The following is a 24,261-nucleotide window of genomic DNA, read 5'->3' on the forward strand; positions in this document are numbered from 1 at the left end:
GTTGCCGCAGCAATATCCCTCTGATCGGGCCAAGGTGGCCTTCATCATGTCCCATCTGGAGGGGGAGGCCATGTCTTGGTTGAATTCCCTCTGGGAAGGTGACGACCCTGTCGTCTAGAGTCTCCCGGTTTTCTTGGATACTTTTCGCAGGGTCTTCGATGAGCCGGGCCGGTTAGCCTCTCTCACTGAGTCACTCTTTAACTTACATCAGGGTTCTCTCACGGTCGGACAATACGCTATTCGCTTTCGCACTGTCTCCAGTTCGGCTGGAATAACGCGGCTTTGGTAGGGGCATTCTGGCGCGGTCTTTCAGGCAGAATAAAAGATGAACTCGCAGGTCGAGATACCCCGTCCACCTTAGAGGACCTTATCTCGCTGGCTACCCGCATTGACCTACGCTTCAAGGAGCACGCTCGCGAGTCAGCGAGAGACAGGAGGTCCACCAGGCCAGTTCCCCTTTTCACCCGTTCTGCCAGCCCCCATTCGGCCGGGTGCTCTTCTCCCTCCTCAGTCGAATCCATGCAGATAGATCATCTAAAGTTGGCCGACTTGCGTCAGAGAGAGAGGCGGGCACAAGGTCTGTGCCTCTATTGTGGTGGTTCGTCACACTATGCCCGCACCTGTCCTAAGAGACAGGGAAACTTCTCCACCTAGGTCAGGTAAGAGAGGCCTCCCTAGGTGATGATGATCCCTCTCAACCTCTTACGATTTCTGGGCTTTTGGTTTCAGGGGAGAGACGTGGTTCCGAGGTGGCCTACGTGGATTCGGGCTCGGCAGGTAACTTCATTCGACCTGAAGAGATGGACAAATACCAAATTCCCGTGGTTACTCTATCTAACCCTATCCAGATTGCCTGTCACGTGTATCTGGACGCAGCGACTACCGCAAGGCAAACCCATGTGATGCAGGTGACCCTGGATACACCGCCTCCAGTGGGGCGAATTTAAATAATAAACACGTGCAGCTGGATACACCGCCTCCAACTGGCGAATTTAGACATTACACATATATACAAGTCTGGAAACCCCGCCTCCAGTAAGGCGAATTTAAACAATAAGGGAAACCTGGGAAACATTAACAATGGTGGACCCTGCGATAGGGAATAGGGAAGTGGAGACTTCATGAGCTCCCCTGAGCCAGTGTCCCTGCACTCCTAACGTTCCCTATGCTGGTTCCGCACCGGGCGTGCAACAGGAACCTAAAAACCCTAGCTCGTCCTAAACCTAAACCCTCACTAGGGAATTGGTCGGTGCGAAAACTAATCCCACCAGTGCACTAAACACACATGAGGAAAAATGACAATACAGGGGATACACCACTTAGCTTTGCTCTGTTGCGTACGCTCCTAGCAACAGCCCACCACCTGTGTGCATCTTCTCCTCCACCTGGATCCATCACCATAACTGGATCCTTCACCATAGTGCAGCCTTGGAGCAGAGTCCACCACCAGTTTCAGCTGTCCAGTAACAGAGTCCCAAAGATGAGTTCAAATCCTGCCCAAAAAGTCCAGCATGCTTGAGTCCAACTCCCAGCAACCAAGTCCCGCATGCTGAGTGCAACTCTCTCCATAGTCGTCACTCCACCAAGCCATGCAAGCACTTCCTGCAAACACCATAAACTGTGACTCCACCACGCCATGCCAGCCCTTCTTGCAGACCACCTAGCTGCCACTCGTCCCCTCTGGCTGGGCTGCGCAGGACTCATGTTCAGCTCCTTCTTTCACCCAGGCTTGCTTCCCAAATGAGGAACACAATATCACCAACAGTGATTGAACCCACCTGGCTCCCTTTTATAGAGCCTAACACCTGATTTGTAATTAAGTGCACATTAAACCAAAGAAACTAAAGTGCACTACCGCTCACCACCACCGGGGCAACTTAGAATGAACGACACCACGTGTAATAATTCTAATGGCCACCGGGGGCAATCAACCCACTTTGGCACCAAGCCAAAGGAAAAAAAGTTCACTTTGTGCATTTAAACTGTCAGATCCACCTTGGATCATGACATTGCCGCAGTGGATGGCAAACCGCTACAGGTGACCGTCACCTTGGCCACTGAAGAAGTGGAGTTGCAAGTCGGAGCCTTACACCGAGAGAAGATAACCTTCTACGTTTTTCCTAAGCTCTCTCACACCATTCTACTCAGTCTTCCATGGTTAAGGACTCATCAGCCTGTTCTCGACTGGTCTTCTGGGGAGATACTCCGCTGGGGGCACCCGTGCCAAGCTCTCTGTCTAACACCTGTCTGCCTGGCGGCCGCTCCTCCATCACCTCCAGACCTTCCGGGTCTTCCTCCAGCCTACAGCTCTTACATCGATGTTTTTGATAAGAAGGAAGCGGAGGTCCTTCCTCCACACCGGCCGTTTGACTGCCCAATTGAACTTGTTCCCGGTTCAACCCCTTCAAGGGGCAGAATCTACCCCTTGTCTCCCGCAGAGACCACCGCCATGTCCGAGTACGTCCGAGAGAACCTCGCCAAAGGCTTTATACAGAAATCCTCTTCACCCGCAGGAGCCGGGTTCTTCTCCGTCAAAAAGAAGGATGGAACTCTACGGCTGTGCATTGACTATAGGGGCTTGAATGAGATTACCATCAAGAACAGGTACCCTCTTCCACTCATTCCGGAGCTGTTTGACCATCTCAGAGGGGCTCGGGTCTTCTCCAAGCTGGACCTCAGAGGAGCCTATAATCTGGTCCGTATTCATGCAGGTGACGAGTGGAAGACTGCTTTCAACACTCGAGACGGCCATTACGAGTACCTGGTCATGCCCTTTGGTCTCTGCAATGCTCCTGCGGTGTTTCAAGAGTTCGTCAATGAGATCTTCCGGGATCTCTTGTTCTCCTGTGTGGTCATGTACTTAGAAGACATCCTCGACTTCTCACCAAACCTCTCGTCCCACAGAAAGAGTGTCCGCCTGGTGCTACAGCGTCTTCGGAAGAACCGCCTGTATGCGAAGATCGAGAAATGTCTCTTCGAACAGACCTCTCTGCCATTTCTGGGATACATTATCTCCAACGCTGGTCTAAGGATGGACCCCGAGAAGTTGTCTGCCATTCTCAAATGGCCTTGCCCCGTCGGAGTAAAGGCAATACAACAATTTCTCGGATTCGCCAATTATTACCTGGAAATTGTCTCTCACTTCTCTGCGATCACAAGACCTATTTCTGCTCTCACCCATAAGGGGACTACCCCCAAAGATTGAACTCCTGAGGCGGAGGAGGCCTTTAATAATAATCTTTATTTTTATATAGCGCTAACATATTCCACAGCGCTTTACATTTTGCACACATTATCATCACTGTCCCCGATGAGGCTTACAATCTAAATTCCCTATCAGTATGTCTTTGGAATGTGGGAGGAAACCGGAGTACCCGGAGGAAACCCATGCAAACACGGGGAGAACATACAAACGCCTTTCTGACCCTAAAACGGGCTTTCTCCATGGCTCCCGTCCTGCATCGCCCTGAGAGCAATCGACCTTTTGTACTTGAGGTGGACGCTTCCTCGACAGGTGCTGGGGCAGTATTGTCCCAGAGAACTGCCTCGGTCGCCTGCATCCTTGTGGCTTCTTCTCGAAGGCCTTCTCTCCATCTGAGTGTAACTATGTGATCGGCGACCGGGAACTCCTGGCCGTCAAGTTGGCCTTGGAGGAATGGCGTCACCTCCTGGAAGGAGCTGTTCATCCCTTTGTCATCTTCTTGGACCACAAAAATCTGGCCTATCTCCAGTCTGCCCAGAGACTCAACCCTCGTCAGGCCAGATGGTTCTTATTTTTCACCCGATTTGACTTTGAGCTCCGTTTCCATCCTGTCAACAAGAATACTAAAGCCAACGCCCTATCCAGGGTCTTCCAGCCACATGAAACAACGGAGGAACCTTCACATATCATTGATCCCACTAGGATCATCACAGTGGCTCCAGTGAACTGACTTACTCCTCCTCCAGGCAAGACACTTGTGCCTGAGAACCTCAAGCGAAAGGTTCTCCTATGGAGGCACTCCTCCAAACTGGCCGGCCATGCCGGAACTAAGAAGACCCTTGATCTTATCACGCGTCACTACTGGTGGCCCACGCTTCGCAAAGATGTACTCGACTTTGTGGTTTCTTGTCAATCCTGTGCTAAAAACAAAGTGCCACGAAGACCTCCATCAGGCTTGTTGCTTCCGTTGCCCGTTCCTACGGTTCCTTGGGAAAACATCGCCATGGATTTTGTCACCGACCTTTTTGGTGGTGGTGGATCGCTTTTCAAAGATGGCCCACTTTGTCCCTCTACCCGGTCTTCCCTGGGCGCCGGAGCTGGCCAAAGTTTTCATTCACCAAATCTTCAGACTCCATGGACTACCTCAACGCATTGTGTCTGACCGAGGGGTTCAGTTTACCTCCAAGTTCTATCGTTCACCTTGCAAGCTCATGAACGTTTCCCTCAACTTCTCCTCGGCCTACCATCCACAGTCCAACGGACAGGTAAAGCGTACCAACCAGACATTGACGGGGTACCTACGTCATTTCTCCAATGCCCACCAGAATGATTGGGTTGACTTACTCCCCTGGGCAGAGTTTGCTTATAACAACCATGCTGGCGAGTCCTTGGCCAAGTCTCCATTCTTCATTGTTTTTGGCAGACATCCTGGTGTTCCTCTTCCGATAACCCCTGCCTCTGAGGTACCCGCGGCCAACGCCTTGTCCTCTGAATTTTCCAAGATTTGGGCCGAGACCAATATGTCACTCAAGAGGTCCGCTGATCAGATGAAGAATTATGCCGACAAAAGGAGATTGGCTCCTCCTCAGTATCATGTTGGGGACAAAGTCTGGCTCTCCTCCAAATTCATCCGGTTGAAATTGCCCTCCTACAAGTTGGGACCACGCTACATCGGTCCGTTTGAAATTCTTGGACGTAGCAACGAAGTCGCCTATAAATTGAGGTTGCCTGCTTTGCTCCGGGTCCCGAACACCTTCCACGTCTCCCTCCGAAAACCTGAGGAGCTGAATCGCTTCCATTCCTTGCCTGATCCTGGTCCTCAGCTGGTGGGTGCCGATGATGTCTTTGAAGTGCCGGACATTCTTGCTATGAAGAGTGTTAGAGGTAGGACATTCTTTCTTGTTGATTGGAAGGGCTTTGCTCCTGAGGAGAGATCCTGGGAGCCTCAGGAGAATATCAATGCTCCCCGTATCCTCAAGAGATTTCTTGCTAATCTCCGGGGAGGGCGGCTTAGGGGATGGGGTACAGTTACACCGCTCTGTCATACTCACCCAGCCTCCGCTCCCATGCCGCAGCCACCGCCGCTCCCACGCTGCAGTCTCTCTCCACCCGATGGCCATGGCGGTCACCTCTGACAGGCTCACGGCCGACGCCATCCCTGCATGCAATGCGCATGCGCCATAGGCCGCGGCCGCACCTCCCTGCTGCTTCTTGTGCTCCGGCTGTGCCCTGACCCGGAAGCACCTTCGGACCAATGGCAGACCAGACGGGGCTATATCAGGCCACTTCCCCCTGAGGGAGGCGCCTGATCATTGTGTTACCTTGCACACTGGGCCCTGCTTCCTCCTGTGCTCTCTACAGTCTCTCGGTGCCGTCCTCAGTGTTTCCTGCAGCAGCCTCGCAGCCGGTCTTCCGTGTTCGCTAACAGTGTTTCTCAGTCCTACTCCAGTGTTCCCGTTTCCTCCGTCTCCTGCCTCCGGTGTTCCTGATCCATTCCTGTTCCAGTCCTGCCGTCCAACTCCAGTCCTGCCTCCGGTGTTCCTGTTCCAGCCCTGCCGTCCTACTCCAGTCCTGCCTCCGGTGTTCCAGTTCCATCCTGCTCCAGTCCTTCCATCCTCCTTTATTCCTGTCTCCTGTGTTCCAACTCTGTCCTGTCATCTACACTTCAGTTCCTCCACGTTCCAGTCTATAGTCTTACTCCATTCCTGTCTCCTGTGTGCCAGCCCTGTTCTGTCATCTACACTTCAGTCCCACTGTCCTACTCCAGTCCATCTTGAGCCGCCCCTCTCGGTACCGGCTACCGTGGTACTCGAACCCCTAGGCCTGCTCCTAACGGTCCCTGTTTAGGGGTCAGTTCCACCTGGCAGCTTACCCGGAGCCCCTCGGTGCCACGGTCCAGAGGGTCCACTCCTGGAGATTCCGGCTCCTGACCAACCACGCTAACAAGATGGTCTCCGGCGCCGCAGCTCTTCCTGTGTTCAGCGGTCACGTAGTACCGCTCATTAAAGTAATGAATATGCGCATCGGCCTCAAGGACACCGTTCTCTCCTGGTTCTCTTCCTATCTCTCTGACCGCTCCTTTACTGTATCTTTTGCTGGCTCCTCCTCCTCCTCTCATCTTCCCTTACTGTTGGGATTCCTCAAGGATCGGTTTTAGGTGCCCTCCTCTTCTCTTTGTGTACTGCCCCTATTGGTCAAGCAATCAGTAGATTTGGGTTCCAGTACCATCTCTATGCTGATGACACCCAATTATACACTTCTTCTCCTGATATCATGCCTGCCTTTTTGGAAAACACCAGTGATTGTCTTACCGCTGTCTCTAACATCATGTCCTCCCTTTATCTCAAACTTAACCTGTCAAAAACTGAACTCCTCATGTTTCCTCCCTCTACTAACCTACCTATGCCCGACATTGCCATTTCCGTGTGTGGTTCCACCTTTTATTCCCCAGCAACATGCCCGCTGTCTTGGAGTCATACTTGATTCTGAGCTTTCATTTGCCCCCCAATTCGACCCTTTCTTACTTTCGACTCTGCAAAAACTCTTACTGTTTCTCTTATTCATTCTCATCTGGACTATTGCAACTCTCTACTAATCGGTCTCCCTCTTACCAAACTCTCCTCTCTCCAATCTGTCCTGAATGCTGCAGCTAGGATCATATTCCTCACCAATCGTTATACTGATGCCTCTACCTTGTGCCATTCCTTACATTGGCTACCCATCCACTCCAGAATTTAGTATAAACTTATTACCCTCACCCACAAAGCACTCCATGACTCAGCACCACCCTACATCTCCTCCCTCGTTTCAGCCTACCACCCTACCCGTGCCCTCAGTTCTGTTAATGACCTGAGGTTAACATCCTCAATAATCAGAACCTCAAAACCCCATCCCCAAGACTTTTCATGTGCTGCGCCAATTCTTTGGAATGCACTACCCAGGTAATATGAGTAATCTCCAATCCCCACAGTTTTAAGCGTGCCCTAAAAACGCATTTGTTCGGACTGGTCTATTGCCTCAACGCATAAACCTAATTATCCCTGTGTGGCTCATTCAAAAATTTTTTTTACCATAAACAGGTTTCTCTCATGCTTTATGCATTTAATAGCCCTCTGTGTCTATACTGTTACATATTTAGACTGTTAACTGGTTCATGCAGCATCACAGGAACACCCGATTCATACACTAAGGCGGGTCCGAACAATAAAAACAATTGTTACCATCCACCTTTCCTGTCTCCCCTTTTTCCTTATAGATTGAAAGCTTGCGAGCAGGGCCCTCATTCCTCTTGGTTTCTACTTTGAACTATGTGTTTATTGGTATGCTGTAATGTCTATTGTCTGTAGAAGTCCCTTCTATAATGTAAAGTGCTGCGGAATATGTTGACGCTATAGAAATAAAATTATTATTATTATTATTATTATTATTATTATTATTAAGCGTTCCAGACCTATTACCTCATAAAGTAACAGTGGTCAGAATTGTTAACACTGACTTGGTCATTAAGGTCAAAATTGGCTGTGTCACTAAGAGGTTAAATAATTCTAGAATTAAAAACTGATGCTAAATATGCTTTTAGTACGTTTTTATTTTGAGATTTAGAAAAAAGGGGGTGAATTTTAAGTTAAAAAATATATATACCGTATATACTTGTGTATAAGCCGAGTTTTTCAGCACATTTTTTAGTGCTGAAAACGCCCCCCTTGGCTTATATGCGAGTCAATTGTCCCAGAAAGTCGGTGGGGGAAAGGGAGCAGAGGAGCAGCGGGTCACAGAGGCAGGAGCTGGCGGCTGTGGCTAAAGCCTGTGCCGCTGCTAAAGAGAAATGAATATTCATTTCTCTGTAATAGCGTACATGACAGCCGAAGCCGTCGGCTTCCAGCACACATCCTACTTACCTTGCCTGCGCGACCTCGCTGCATTTCTTTTCGTTCCGGTGCCAGCAACTCTTCCGGCCGAGCGATCACGTGGCCCCGCTCATTAAGGTAATGAATATTCACGCCTCTCCACTCCCATAGGCGTGAAGTGAATATTCATTACCTTAATGAGCGGGGTCACGTGAACGCTCGGCAGGAAGAATTGCTGGCGCTGGAACAAGGTGCAGCGAGGGCGCGCAGACATGGTAAGTATGATGTTTTTTGCTTTTTTTATAGGAACCATGCATACAAGGATAGAGGATAAGGAGCCATGCATTCAGGGACAGGACGGGAGAGCCATGCAATCAAGGACATCGACGGAGGAGCCATGCATACAAGGTCAGAGCCATGCATACCATGATAGGGATGAGGGGACAATGCATACCCAGCTTATCCTCGAGTCAGTACGTTTACCCAGTTTTTTTTGTGGCAAAATTATGTGCCTCGGCTTATACTCGAGTATATATGGTATTTATTTTATTAGTTTATTTTTTTTACATTTTTTTCAGCCCTGTTTCAACCTGTGATTGTTTGCACAATACAGTGCTATGCTTTAATATTTAAGTTAGTATTGCACTATTATATTAAACTGCCCAGCCTGGGGCTGGACGTCATAGGAGTAGAAGTCTAAGTTCACACAATGATTATTTGGAGAGTTTTTGACCTTGCAGATTTTTTGCAGCATTTATGTAAATTAGGTTACTTTTTTTTTTTATTGCGCTGTTGAGTGTGTTTTTATTGTGCTTTTTTCTGCATTTTTTTTTTTTTGTCTTTTTGCTACATCATATTTTAAATAAAGCAGTCTTTTTTATTTTATATAGTTCCTGACACTTGGCTTTGATTAAAAAAACTTTATTGATAAAGTTATGTGCAGACTTGCTGATGTTTTTAGTGCCTTGGCGTCTGATCTCAATTCCAGCCAATTCTGCATTGAAAAAGTCAAATGGTGCTCTTTGCCTTCCAAGCTCTGCCATGCGCCCAAACAGTGTTTTACCCCCACATATGGGGTATCAGCCTACTCAGGACAAATTGCAAAACAACTTTTGCGGTCCAATTTCTCCTTTCACCCTTAGGAAAATAAAAAATTGGGGGCAAAAATATCATTTTTGTGGAAAAAAATGATTTTTTTATTTTCACGCTTAGGCGCTAAAAACTTCTGTGAAGTACTATGGGGTTCAAAGTGCTCACCACACATCTAGATAAGTTCCGTGGGGGGTCTAGTTTCCAAAATGGGGTCACTTGTGGTGAGTTTCAACAGTTTAGGCACATCAGAGGCTCTCCAAACGTGACATGACACCCGCAGACCATTCCATCAAAGTCTGCATTTCAAAAAGTCACTACTTCCCTTCCGAACCCCGACGTGTGCCCATACAGTAGTTTTCTCCCACATATGGGGTATCAGCATACTCAGGACATATTGGAAAACAACTTTTGGGGTCCAATTTCTCCTGTTACCCTTAGGAAAATAAAAAAATTGGGGACTAAATGATAATGTTTGTGGAAAAAATATGATTTTTTTATTTTCACGCCCAGGCGTTATAAACTTCTGTGAAGCACTGAGGGGTTCAAAGTGCTCAGCACACATCTAGATAAGTTCCTCAGGGGGTCTAGTTTCCAAAATGGGGTCACATGTGGGGGGTTTCCACTGTTTAGGTACATCAGGGGCTCTCCAAAGGCAACATGACACCCGCAGACCATTCCATCAAAGTCTGCATTCCAAAACGTCACTACTCCCCTTCCAAGCTCCGACGTGTGCACATACAGTGGTTTTCTCCCACATATGGGGTATCAGCGTACTCAGGACAAACTGAACAACTTTTGGGGTCCAATTTCTCCTGTTACTCTTTGGAAAATAAAAAAAATTGGGGACTAAAAGATCATGTTTGTGGAAAAAATATGATTTTTTTATTTTCACGCCCGGGTGTTATAAACTTCTGTGAAGCCCTTGGGGGTTCAAAGCTTTCACCACACATCTAGATAAATTCCTTTGGGGGTCTAGTTTCCAAAATGGTGTCAATTATGGGGGGTTTCCACTGTTTTGGCACATCAGGGGCTTTCCAAACTCGACATGGCGTCCGATCTCAATTCCAGCCAAAAAAGTCAAATGGCGCTGCTTCTCTTCCGAGCTCTGCCATGCGCCAAAATAGTCATTTACACCCACATATGGGGTATCAGCGTACTCAGGACAAATTGCACAATAACTGTTAGGGTCCTGTTACCCTTGGGAAAATAAAAATTGGGGGTGAAAAGATCATTTTTGTGGAAAAAATATGATTTTTTAATTGTACGGCTGTACGTTATAAACGTCTGTGAAGCCCTTGTGTTCTCACCACATATCTAGATAAGTTCCTTGTGGGGTCTAGTTTCCAAAATGGGGTCACTTGTGGGGGGTTTCCACTGTTTAGGCACATCAGGGGCTCTCCAAACGTGACATGGCATCCGATCTGAATTTCAGCCAATTTTGCATTGAAAAAGTCAAACGGCGCTCCTTCCCTTCTGGGCTCTGCCATGCGCAGAAACAGTGGTTCCCCCCCCACATATCAGGTATCAGCGTACTCAGGACAAATTGGACAATAACTTGTGGGGTCCAATTTCTCCTGTTACCCTTGGTAAAATAAAAAAAAATTGAACCTGAAGTAATTTATTTTGTGAAAAAAAGTTAAATGTTCATTTTTTTTTTAAACATTCAAAAAATTCCTGTGAAGCACCTGAAGGGTTAATAAACTTCTTGAATGTGGTTTTGAGCACCTTGAGGGGTGAAGTTTTTAGAATGGTGTCACTTTTGGGTATTTTCTATCATATAGAACCCTCAAAGTGACTTCAAATGTGATGTGGTCCCTAAAATAAAATGGTGGTGTAAAAATGAGAAATCGCTGGTCAACTTTTAATCCTTATAACTTCCTAACAAAAAAAAATTTTGGTTCCAAAATTGTGCTGATGTAAAGTAAACATGTGGGAAATGTTACTTATTAAGTTTTTTGTGTGCCGTATCTCTGTGATTTAAGGGCATAAAAATTCAAAGTTGGAAAATTGCAAAATTTTCAATATTTTCGCCAAATTTCCATTTTTTCACAAATAAACGCAAGTTATATGAATGAAATTTTACCCCTAACATGAAGTACAATATGGCTCGAGAAAACAATGTCAGAATCAGTGGGATCCATGGAAGCGTTTCAGAGTTATTACCTCATAAAGGGACAGTGGACAGAATTGTAAAAATTGGCCCATCATGAACGTGCAAACCACCCTTGGGGGTAAAGGGGTTAAAGGAGGTTGGTGACTGTGAGCCGGCTCCATGCTGCACCTAAGGGTGTGTGCAGACGCTGCGGAATCCGCTGCAGATTAATCCGCACGGATTTTGCAAAAAGCGCAGATAAACCGCAGGTCAAAAGACCTGCGGATTATCTGCAGTTTTGCCTGCGGTTTGGTCCTGCGGATTCACCATCTCCACAATGGTGGAGATAGGAACCCGCTGCGGATTCCGCAGAAAGAATTGACATGTCAATTCTTTCTGCGGTTTCAAAACCGCAGCAAATCCGCGCAGATTTTTCCGCAACGTCTACACAGCGTTTTTTTTTACCATTCATTTGAATGGTAAATGAATGGTACTGTACACCGCAGCTAAAACTGCGTGTGCACATACCCTAAGAGATGAGTGTTGGCTGTCACTCCATTCCATACATGAACACCAGACAAAAATCCACTAGACATGGTTATTAGTCCTAGCTACTAAAGGGGGAAATTAAACGTTTATCACTCAAAGCTTTTTCAGGAATGGCAACCATTTGGAAAGGATCCAAAAACATTTCAGTGTTTTTTCTTCAAATGTCACATTGAGAAGGTAGTGTAGAATTCGTACAATGTACATACAAATATTGTAGTTCATGTGATTTTTTATACCTGGTATCCTTCAAGTGCTGAATACAACATTCCATATAAAAACTGACCCACACTGTCATTCTCGTTCATAAAAATGTCATAAGGTGTCCTGCTGATAACATTTAACTTGGACAGAAGAAGACAACCCTCTTCAAAATCCTGTCAGTAAAAACAAATAAGTTATATATTTCTACATGAAAAAATATCATATGTGAAATCATGAACATTTCTTTCATTTAAGTTTGGATATTATTTTTTCATATTTAAAGGTGTTAGCCTTTACTTTAACCCATTACAAGTAATCACACTGGAAACTGTTTTGCACCTTTAATTAGGTGCTAATAAAGTACAGTATGGTCTATTATTAAGAATATTAGAGGATTTTGTGAATGCCTTGTGCACACCTGTATTAGTTTATTATAAGATGAGAAAAAAGATGTGCGGTATACAGACTTTCCTTTTGTGACTGCCAGTCTCGCCCAGTGACCTTCCCCTGACGAAGCTGTTTTGCAGCGATACGCGTGGGGTTTTCCCCACACCCCCGTCTCCATTTTTTTCCTTACAGCATTCCACTGCTGGATACCCTGCTCTCCACACAGGTCTCCATAGCAAATGTTTCTATCTTGTGCAATAATCTCTCTCTTTTTTTGTCTCCCTCTAAGATGGGGCCTTGACAGCATTACCAAATGGCTGCATACTGATCACACAGCTTATATATTATTCATGCTTATCCTTTGGGTCAGGATTCCCATTCTTATTACTGTTCAGACCATCCCTTGGATCCAGGTCTCCTGGTATTTTCTTATACCTGTCTGTTTGAGCTCATTTAGTGAGGACGCCAACTCTTAGAATTGCATATCATGCGTAACCTTGGTGATTGATCTTTATTATTATGGGCTTATAACTATAATTTGTTGGTACCCAGGTTGCTCATATTATAATGACAGTGCTCATGCTTATCACTGTCTGACTGTACCTTGTATGATTTGTTAAAGATATTCATATGCAGGTTCACTCTGTACACACAGAATTTTTTTACATTAAGGCAGGAGTGTTGTGACATTGCTTTTAAGTGGTTTTATATTTTACGTGTTATGGCGTCAATAAAATTGTCTATTGCTATTTTTGCAATTAGATGTATGCAAATTCATGTGAATTGGCCTTTTTTCCTCTACTTTATTGCAAGTCTCGGCAAGTGCGTCTATGGTGCTCCATAGGTTGCAAACAAAGAAGGTAGTGAGAAAAAGGATATATGTCATGTGTGGCAATATAATAGCTGTCATATTATACACAATTATAGTAAGTGTCCCACAACAATACAATACCGTGGACTGTAAATGACCGGTTGTCAAAATTGGGGCGGACACGTGGACCCTCTGCTTCCCTGCACTTGCCTTTTTCAGGTAATAAATATGTGCCAGTTATTATGTTGTGGATTTTTTTAGTTTTTCCTATTATTGGCCTGTGTGAACATATGGCCCCTGGGCACTTCTTCTGTTATATATGTGCTTACTAGGTCCTGATTATATACCCTTTATATGGCATACGTTTTTCTATGATTGTAATTTTGCACACATTGGCAAACATGATTAATTGTGTCCTTATCCTTGGCAATGATTAACCAGCATTTTAGCATGTTTTACTTGTTCCTTGCCCTGCAAATTAGTAAAGCAATTTTATAATATGACCATGGGTTGTTGTTTTTGGATTCGTCCCTCCCCTTCTCCGTAGGTTGGCAGGATGATGATACAGGACCTAGGAAACAACAGAGGGACACAAGAGATGCTGGTTTCAGAATGCCGGCCACAGCTATGAAGCTCGGCTGCATCAAGGAACTGAACAGAGGTCGAAACTGGGTACCGCACATCTTTATGCTCATCTCGATTAGTTGATGCTCTAATCTGGGTTCTTAATCATACTGATTCCTTCATCTCCTCTGAAAGGTGTCCCTTAATGCAGACTATGTCTCACATGGTGCCTTTGGGGGCAGACTCACATCACAATGCTCTTGCTTTTATGTAATGGTAGCCAGTGATAGATCACTGACAAAGCACTGCTCTCAGCGCGCATTAATTACTTTGATTTAACAGAACTCTGATACAGTATCCTTCCCAAGTACTTAGAGCAAGGTGTGTGCAGATCCGTACTTCTCTCTCAGCCCAACTCTGATCTGTTTGATCAGGGCAGGGCAGAAAGAAAACACATTAGGAAACTTGCACATCACAAGATGCTGCAGGGTCCTGATTAGTTGCAGAGTTTTTTAGAACATGTGATCAGACACAGCACTGAAAAAGACTTCAAAGTGTAATAGTGTACACTCGCTACAACTAGTCTACACTCACTCCTTAATAAACTCAGTGTGTAGGGCTGTGTGTAAGAAGTGCGTTCAGCAGTGTTGCGTCTATGTGTGCGCTTCACAGTGTCCATAATGGTGTGCTGTAAAGCTGTATGTGTAATAATATACATGCTGCAGAATCACTAACCGGAGCTAGTAATGCCTCCCAATTCTACCCTAGATCATGAAAAATAGTGGTATTGACCCTTCCATGCATCACCATAATAAATTAGTAGGGAATATGTTTTTTCCATTTTCTACTGTCTAATCTGGGGTGCATTAAGGTGGTCCTATGGCCTGAACAATATAGTATTTCAATATTAATTTCATACTAACTGTATATAACCCCACTATTTGCTAAATGGCTATAGGTAAAGAAGAAGAGTAGGAAAGATCTAAACTTTTGACTCCTGTTGTACCTGAGAATTAAAATATATTGTAGTCCAACTAATAAAAGCATCTATTGTATGAAAACTGCACATTACTATTGTTTTAAGAACCAATTGAAGAACAAAATACTATGCTCAGTTGTGTACAAATGCAAAAGCAAACACATAGGGTTGTATTCACACTTGTGCCATGATTTGCCTTTCTGAAGGGACGAAAATCACTGCATTTATTACTGCATTTTGACACTACTGGAGGATGTTCTGAATGAAGCCTCTAACATATATGGTGTAACATTTTATATACTGTAGTATGTAATATTTATAAAAACAGTTTTTTTCAGGTTCTTTGAGTTTTCTTTTCTGTCCTTACCTGTTCTTCACAGCCATGGAAAAGAATAAATTCTTTGGAAAAAAGATTCCTCAGGAAGCAAAATGATTGATATATATTATCTAAAAAAGAAACCCAACACTGAAATTGTAAATGAACAAGTAGCACAAATATAAGTACAAAAAATAGCAATATGCTTACCAGTCTCACACTCTGTGAGTAGGAACAACCCTGCTAAGTCATCCATATGGGAATGAAGGTCACAGAAAGCTTAAGAAAATTATATGTTGTCTCTTTCCCGAGAATGTGCTTTTTAACATGTAAATGAGCTGTAAAGTTCTGTGGGCCGCACACAGATCTCTCAGAGAATCTGCCTCCAAAGCTTATTTTAAGTGAAGTTGGGAGTTACCAGTGTGAGGCATGTAATGACTGACAGTTTGCTCTCTAATTTACATGCCCCACACTGGTAACACCACCTTTCATTTAAATTAAGCTCTGGAGTCAGATTTTCATGGAGATCTAAGTCTGGCCCATAAATCTTAACAGCTCATTTAATTATTTAGAAAAATATGAATTTCTCTGGAAAAAGACATTGGATTGCAGATATCAAAGGATCATTTTGTTCAACTTCCTGAAACCTACATGCTCATACAGATGGTCTAGGACTGTTGATCCTTTAAGATCTTGTTCACAAGAGCACGTAACTCCATGTTTTTTTGGATAACACTCGGACCACTGTTATACTATGGGGCAGTGCAGATCTGTGTTTCTTTCTGCAGACCAAATTGGTCTGTGAAAATATTTGCAGCATGTCGTAAAGTAGCTTCGTAAATCAGAGCACGCACACCCATACAAGTCTATGGGTGTTTGTAAAACATTTGACTGTACTTAGATGCCAATTCTCAGGGCAGTCTGATTTACGCAGGCACAGACCATGGAGAAGTTGGAGAAGTTAAGTTCTTAGTCTTCTCCAAAGAAAATCACATCACAGTGAACTGACACTTGGCTCAAATTCTAATCACAATTTGAGCCAAGAGTCATTTAAATAATCAATCAAATTCTCTTATATGAGATAATCAATGCTCATGAGAGCGAGCCATTAGTGGAATAAGGATCAGCTTGTTCCAGTTTTGAATGAACATGTGATAGTCAGGTAAGTTTGATTAAACCTTTTAATACTTTGTGTTTGGAAACAAAATTGTGATCTCCCGTTCTATCTTTGAAAGCAGTGAAGTGAGTTGCAGGCTATAAGCAACTTTATAAGCATCTGAAAAAGTGAATGAGTGAGCTTGCAAATGTTTTGTTCTAAGCATGCTTTGACTTTGATACAGTATGTGACTTAGGTATTTTGACTTATTAAACCTATTAAGTAGATAAATAATTAAAAAATAATAATGTGGGGTCCCCCTATTTTTAATAACCAGCCAAGGTAAAGAAGGGACCTGTGTGCTTATATTATCAGGCTGGGTAGGGTCCCATATACATTGACCTCCTTGCTTATTATTATCAGATCACAGCTGTCTGCTTTGCCTTTGCTCGTTATAAAAAATGGGAGATGAGGACTCTAAAAAAAAAAGTACCTCTGAAGTGTGGTGTAGCATTAATTTATTGCAGCTAAGCAATTTGTACCATACAGCTTTTGCTTCTATTAGCTTGTGTACAAATGTTCTTACAGATGAAATGAGAAGTTTACATACACTATATAAAAAGACACATATGCATGTTTTTCCCAATATCTGACATGAAATCAGAATAAACCTTTCCCGTTTTAGGTCAATTAGGATTAGCATAATTACTAATACTGTATATACTCGTGTATAAGCTGAGTTTTTCAGCACATTTTTTGTGCTGAAAACGCCCCCCTCTGCTTATACATGAGTCATTGTCCAGAAAGCTGACATTGGAGGGGCAGCAGCGGAGCAGTGGCAGGAGCCGGCAGGTGTGGCTAAAGCCTGTGCCACTGCTAAATAGCATGCATAGTGACTGCTGCAGACACCGACTTCCAAAAGACATCATACTCACCCTCCTCCACGCCGTCGCTACATACAGTATGCGTTGGTCCTTTTGCCGGCAGCTCTTCCAGTGCTGAGTGATCACGTGGCAGCGCTCATTAAGGTAAAGAATATGCTACGCGTCTCCACTTGCATAGGTGTGGAGCTCATATTCATTACCATAATGAGTGGTGCCACGTGATCGCTCAGCAGGAAGAGCTGCTGGAAACCGGCACCAGTGAGACGCTGCGAGGGCATGCTGGAGGAGGGTGAATAGGATGTTTTTTTTTGTACTAGCAAGCATGCATACCAGGACAGGAGTGGGGAACCATGCATACAATGACGGGATGGAGGGAGCCATACATACGACGAGACTGGGGGAGCCATGCATACAACGACGGGACGGGGGAAGCCCATGCGTGCAACGATGGGATGGTGGGAAGCCAAGCATACCAGGACACTGACGGGGGGAGCCCCTCATACCAGGACAGGACGGGGAGCCACACAAAGCAAGACAGGGATGCGAGGACAATGCATACCCGGCTTATACTTGAGTCAATAAGCTTACCCAGTTTTCCGTGGGAAAATTAGGTGCCTCAGCTTATATTCGGGTTGGCTTATACTTGAGTTTATACTGTATTTGCCAAATGCCAGAATAATTACAGAGAGAATGTTTTAAGGCATTTTTATTACTTACTGTTGGAAGAGTGCCTTTTCTGAGTATACTCTTTACGCTCTTTTATATGCATTTGCACTTTTTACGTATATTTATATCCCAAATCCTTTTGCATTTTGCACCTTATATAGTTTTTCTTTCATGTGCGCACTGGCACTTCCTAACATGTGGATTCATTTAAACTATATATTTTTATATACCGACGCACGTATGTGGACACATATACAGTGTATATCTCTTGTATTACTACTCTATATGCTCTATAATACCATTAGGTGGTACTATTATATTATTATTATATTATTGCAATTAAACATTAGATTTTTTTTTGAGTATTGGAGTTGTACATGTGTTTTTACATGCACGGGTCTGTATTCCACATGGATCAATGTATTTTCTATATCTAACATTTCATGTTAACTATAAGATTTACTTGCTTGTCAGTTTTTCATTCTGTAAAACATCTCCTTTTGAATTGTTTTTAGTACTTTGTTGAAATAAAGATTTTTGATTAGTATTTTGTGTCTCATGGGAGTTTTCTCTGTAGATTGCTTTATGTGTAACTAATTGTAATTTTTATTGGCACCATTCTGTGTGTGACTTTTGAATCACATTTTTTGTGAGGCAGGATAAACATAAAAAGCAACTCAAACACTTGAATTCCTTTTTCTGAGGCATTCACCGTCTGAAAAAATTATGAATTTTTTACAGTATGGGTTATTACGAATGTGACAATATCAAATCTACGTGATCATTTTGTTTTCCAAACGTTTAATTGGAGTTTTAATAAATGGGGAAGAAGGTGTAGGGGAGGGAAGGAAAGATGAAAAGGAAAAGCAGGAGTAGTAGATGGAAATCTATTCTTGAGTTTGTTATAAGGTGTACAAAGAGCACCATCTTATAAATCTTTGAGTATTTTGAGACCAAGTGCAGACCAAACGGGGTCAATAGTCTGATTGGATGCTTGAAAAATAACTGATAAGGTCAAATTTTTTAACCTGACTTCTTTATTAGAGCCTCTTTTTGGAACAGAAAATTTTTTCCAAGCTTCAGAAATAACATAAAAAATTTGATGAGAGTTTTCAATTAATTTTTTATGAAGGAGTTGTTTCAGAATTAGTAGGTGAAGAGGTTTATAATTGTTAAAAGACAATTCTAGTTCATGCCAAGCTGGTGTCTTATCATGTGGCCACCAGAATGCGCTTTGTTTGACTAAATTTGCAGTGTAATATGCCGTGATATTTGGGGAACCAGCTCCACCATAAGATTTATGACTGTAGAGAATGTTTTTTGCTATTCTGGGTCTTTTGTTATTCCATATAAAGGAATTCAATGAGGCTTGGAGATTTCTAAGAGAAGAAGTGGGAACTTTTAAAGGAAGAGAGCGAAGTAGATATAGGATTTTTGGGAAGATGTATGATTTAACCATCATGATTTTTCCCCACCAAGAGAGTCCATCATCTCTACATATACAAAATTCTTTACAAAGCTTTTTGGTAAGAATCTCTAAGTTTAATTTTATAAGAGAGATTATATTTTTGACAAATTTTAGTCCTAGGTATGTCAGCCCATCAGTAGCCCAACCCCAAGGCGAGAGGCCCTCAATTTTTCCTTGGTCTATTCCTAGGTTAAAGCCAAGTATTTTGGATTTAGAGTCATTTATTTTAAAATAAGAGACGTTGGGAAAAGTCTGGATTAGAGTTTGTAAGGCAGTGATAGAGTTGCTTGGATCGATAAGGGTAAGAATTATATCATCTGCATATAATGCTATTATAAAATCTCTATGCAAGGTTTTAATTCCTGAGATCTTTGTGCTATGCCTGATTAATTGGGCGAGAGGTTCAATGGCCAATGCGAAAAGCAATGGTGACAAGGAGCAGCCCTGTCTAGTCCCATTAGCTATATTAAATGTAGGGGAAAGATGATTGTTGGAATATACCCTCACCCCAGGGCTGGAGTACAAAGCCATAATACCTCCCATGAGTCGAGAATTTATTCCAAATTTTTTGAGAGTCCCTTCGAGATAAGACCAATTATGGCGGTCAAACGCTTTCTCAGCATCAAGAGAGATAACAGTGGCTTTGAGGTTTTTCGAGGTAATGAGCTTAATTATGTTAATGAGCCTTCTCGTACCATCTATGGATTGTCTTCCTTTAATGAAGCCTATCTGATCATTGGAAATTAGTGTCGGGAGAAATTGATTTAGTCTAATAGCCAAGATTTTTACGTAAATTTTTACATCTGTGTTGATGAGGGATATACTGTAGGTCTATAGTTAAAAACTTGGCTAGTGTCAGAATTTGGTTTAGGGATTACGACAATGGTCGCTTCCAGCATCTCTTTGGGAAATTGACCTGATTGGAAAGCTGAATTAAATACTTTTACAAGGTGAGGGGCCAATAAATTACTAAAAGACTTGAAATAATCATTACTAAACCCGTCTGGTACGGGTGATTTAAATGTTTTAAGTTTTTTTATAGTTTCCAGGACTTCTTGTTCAGTGAAGGAAGAAGACAAAAAAGATAAGTCTTCAGAGTTGAGTTTTGGAAGGTTCATGCTGGAAAGGAATGATCCAATCTCTGAGGTCGTTGGCTGCAAATTAGGGTTATCCTGATTAATATTATACAGATTTTTGTAATAATCGGCAAAAGCCTTTACAATATCTTTAGGGTGGACCAGAGATGTACCATTAGAGGAAGTTATAGTGTCAATTCTATTCTGTTTCAGTATATTCTTAATTCTGTTTGACATGTATTTTGAAGGGCGATTTATAGATAAGTATTGCTTGCATTTTGCCGATCTAATAGCTGAGTCGTAAAAATTGAATATGGGTTTCCTTAATTGCATTCTAAGATTGGTAAGTTGTGATAATACAGCTTGTTTGCTAGAGGAAAAACAGAATCGACAAAGTTCCTCTTCTTTAGATTTAATTGACTGTTGTAGGGTAAGGATTTTATCTCTGTTAACTTTTTTTTGTCTGGAGGAAATTTGGTTCAAAACTCCCCTCAATATCACCTTGTGAGCGTTCCAACAGGAAAATGGATTTAGGAGGACGGAGTCGTTTTCACTAAAATAATTCTGTAAGGCTGAGCTGATTTCAGATTTGGTGGAGGGCTTATGAAGCAAAGAGAAGTTGAATTTCCACATGAATTGGGGGTGAGTTGGAGGCCCTATTGTTAATTCTGCAGTTACCGGAGAATGATCTGAAATAGATTTATTAAGTATGGAGATGGAAGAGAACCTTGGCAAGGAGAAGACATCTGTGAGTATCAAGTCTATTCTAGAGGCCGACTGATGGCCATCAGAAAAATGAGTAAATTCTCTAGATGTGGTGTTCAAACAGCGGAATGAGTTGAATAGCTTGTGATTATAAATCCAGCTGTTCAAGGATTGCGATCTGTGTCTGCTGGGAGAGGTGGAGTCCAGTGTATTATCTGGCACCATATTAAAGTCACGTAATAAAAGTAGAGTTCCTGAGCGTAAAGGGGGTTTTACACATAGCGATATCGCTAGCGATATCGCTTTAAAGTCACCGATTTTGTGACGTTATAGCGATATCGCTAGCGATATCGCTATGTGTGATATTTACCTCCGACCGACTCCCCCGCTGTCCATCGCTGATCGCGCGAGAATGTCCGTCTCCATTTCTCGTCATCAGCTTCCTGCTGGGGCTTCCTGCTGTGATGACGAGTGACGCGTGGAGGTGGGCGGGAGGACGTCAGGATCGCTGTGTGTGAATGGTGAGTATCGTGTGCTGTGTCGCTGCTGCATCGCTGTGAGGTCTGCCTGTGTGGCAGCTCACTAGCGACCATTCAGCGATGCACCAGCGATCCTGACCGGGTCAGATCGCTGGTCGGATCACTGGTGCATCGCTAAATGTAAAAGGGCCTTAAGGTGTCGATTTTTTTCATTAGCTTATTTAGGAAACTAAGTTGTCTGATGGTGGGAGCATAAGTAGTAACTATTGTGATGGTGTGGCTGTTCAATTTGCATAGGAGAATATGATAGTGACCTTTTAAGTCCTTGACTTCAGAGAGAAATTCAAAGGAAATTGAATTACCAATCAGGGATAAAACCCCAGCTTTCTTTCATGGGCCGCAAGACTCAAATACAAATGGGAAATTTTTGAGATTTATAGATGGGTGGTTGTCTTTTTTGAACTTAGTTTCTTGGAGGCATACAATCTCAAGATGTAACCCGTTAATTTCTTTACCAATGGAAAATCTCTTCCAAGGGCTATTTAGCCCACTGACATTATAAGACACAACTTTTATTTTCATGTTACAAGAGAGGCAAGGACCGTATGAAGTGGGGAAGATGAACTAAGGAAACCAGAGGGCCCCTACCTTTGAAGAACTTAGTTGACAAAAAAAAAAAAACTAAAACTGAAGACCTGTTTAAAACCGAAAACAGAAAAACACAAAACAGTAAGAACAAAATTGTCCTTCAGAAGGAGCCTAGCCGGTAGGCTCTAATTCCTTATTGGGGAAAGTTTGTGTAAGGATCCCATTAGAGGCATCCTTTAGCTGTCAATCATAACTGCACTGTTCCTAGAAGGAAAACAATCTCATGTGATATATGAGTCCATAAAGAAGTAGAAAAGTAATAAAACCTGTGGAAAGAAGAATAATAAGTAGAGTAATACACTGAACAAATAATCAAAAAGTGTAGAGAGGCCTTTTAACAAGGAGAGAAAATATCTAGGCAGGGTCTTTCCGTTGGATCATACCGTCTCTGAAGAGGGCCTGGTTCTTGAGAGTTAGAGTTTCTATGGCGATCGGGTATCCTGCAGTAGGACAGGAAATCTCTTCCTTCCTTAGGCAAGAAGAGGATGGTCGTCTTTCCTTTGTAGAATACCAAAAGTTTAAGTGGAATGCCCCATTTATAGGGGATATTATTTTCCCTCAAGGTGGAGGTGACTGGCTTAAAAGACTTTCTTCCTTCAATCGTTTCCTTTGAAAGATCCGTGAACACCTGAAGGTGAGCATAGGGTTCTGGCAAACCTCCTAGATCTTTAACCGATTTTTGAATTTTTTCCTTGATCTTGAAGAAGTGCACCCTTAAGATGGTATCTCTAAGTAGATCTTTATCGATATTCCGTGGTTTGGGAAGTCTGTGGATCCTATCTATGATGAGATCCTGGTCTGTAAGTGCCGGTAGTAATTTTTTGAAAATTATCTTGACGAAGTCTTCTAGTTTATCTGGTGAGATAGATTCTTGTATTCCTCTTATTTTCAAGTTGTTTCATCTGTTCCTGTCATCTATATCCGCAACTTTAATTTTAAGTCTGTGAAATTCAGATTTGAGGTCATGGGTGTCTTTTGATAAATCATCAGTGTGTTCTTCCACTACAGTTAGCCATTTTTCGTGGTTGTCTAACCTGCTGCTAAATTTATCCAAGGTGGACTGTAAAATTTTATTTTGGTTTTCAAATGATTGAGACATACTGGACGTGATTTTCTGGGCGAGAGTATCCATGTAAGAGTGTATGGATATAACATCCAGATTTTGGGAAGAAGAAGGATTGGTGTTATCCATCTTAAATTTTGACCTTTCCGGCGAAAAGTTTGGTGAATTATCTCCAGACTCAGGACTTGAAGCGTCGGCTGGCGATATGAATTTTACAGAAGTTTTACCAGGATTTTTCCTTTTTGATGAGAGATGTATCCATGACCTCTTTATGAGATCTGGCTTTAAATGGGTTAACGATAGCCACTTGATCTTTAAAGTGAGGATTGTACGAATCCTGAAATTTTTGTGCTTTTTGAGGAGTCATATTAGACACTTTTGTTGATTTGGACACTGGAGTAGCCTTGCGACTCATCTTGTGCTCTTTTTAGAATCCTGCCCTGCAGGGATTATATTAGAGAGAATGGATATTATTGGTGATGTTTATACTGAATAAACATTAAAAATATAGAAAATTCTTGTGTCTTCCTATATCTTTTTATAAAATGGACCGTGAGGAATGAGATACACCACAGAATCAGATGGCACTTTTAATATTGTATGATGCATACAGTAAAATCCTTTATTAACTGCGCGCCGATATAGACGCGCTCCCTGTGACTTTAAATGCAGCCGTGACAGGCGGCTAGTCTTCACACAGGGCTCAGTGATGTCAGTCCCTGCTCATAAAATATGCAACAGGGGAGTCGGCAGCTGATACACGGCACCGCTGAACAAAGGCAGATCACCCCAGTGGAGCCGCACAGGAGCGGTGGGGAGCGGAGGTAACAGAGAAATAGGCACAAATCACAGACTATTTTGTGTCCTTCTGCCTCACAGATCTGTTATGACAGGAAAATGGCATACTTGAGATAGGACGTTGAGATGAAAGAGATCCCTCCGCAGCAGTTATAGCTCCCGCAGCCTCGCACAAAGCAGGGGAATATAGCTAAATTAGGACACCCTGGGACTTTCAAAGGGTCTAAAACAGACAAGAGGAGATTCCAAAAAAAGTCAATGTCTTTTAATTATGCAACGAGAGAAATCCTGTCAGATTAGGCAGGGGTTCTTTCTAAGGGTACTTTTTTTTTTTTTGT

At 43.1% G+C, this 24,261-nt stretch overlaps 1 protein-coding gene across 4 annotated transcripts in view; it reads right to left on the reverse strand.

Moving 5' to 3' along the window:
- The window catches only part of LOC141049008 (dihydroxyacetone phosphate acyltransferase-like), a 414,268-nt gene that overhangs the window by 114,908 nt on the left and 275,099 nt on the right, over positions 1-24,261 (reverse strand). For all 4 annotated transcript variants that reach the window (XM_073545096.1, XM_073545099.1, XM_073545098.1 and 1 more), the window contains 2 exons: positions 15,092-15,171; positions 12,019-12,156 (listed from right to left, as the gene is read on the reverse strand). In XM_073545096.1, the coding sequence (XP_073401197.1) occupies positions 12,019-12,156; positions 15,092-15,171 (218 nt within the window). The remainder of the gene's footprint in view (positions 1-12,018; positions 12,157-15,091; positions 15,172-24,261) is intronic.

The sequence above is a fragment of the Dendrobates tinctorius genome, unplaced genomic scaffold (assembly GCF_039654945.1).
Source record: "Dendrobates tinctorius isolate UK_male_01 unplaced genomic scaffold, ASM3965494v1 ptg000140l, whole genome shotgun sequence".
NCBI classification, from domain to species: domain Eukaryota; kingdom Metazoa; phylum Chordata; class Amphibia; order Anura; family Dendrobatidae; genus Dendrobates; species Dendrobates tinctorius.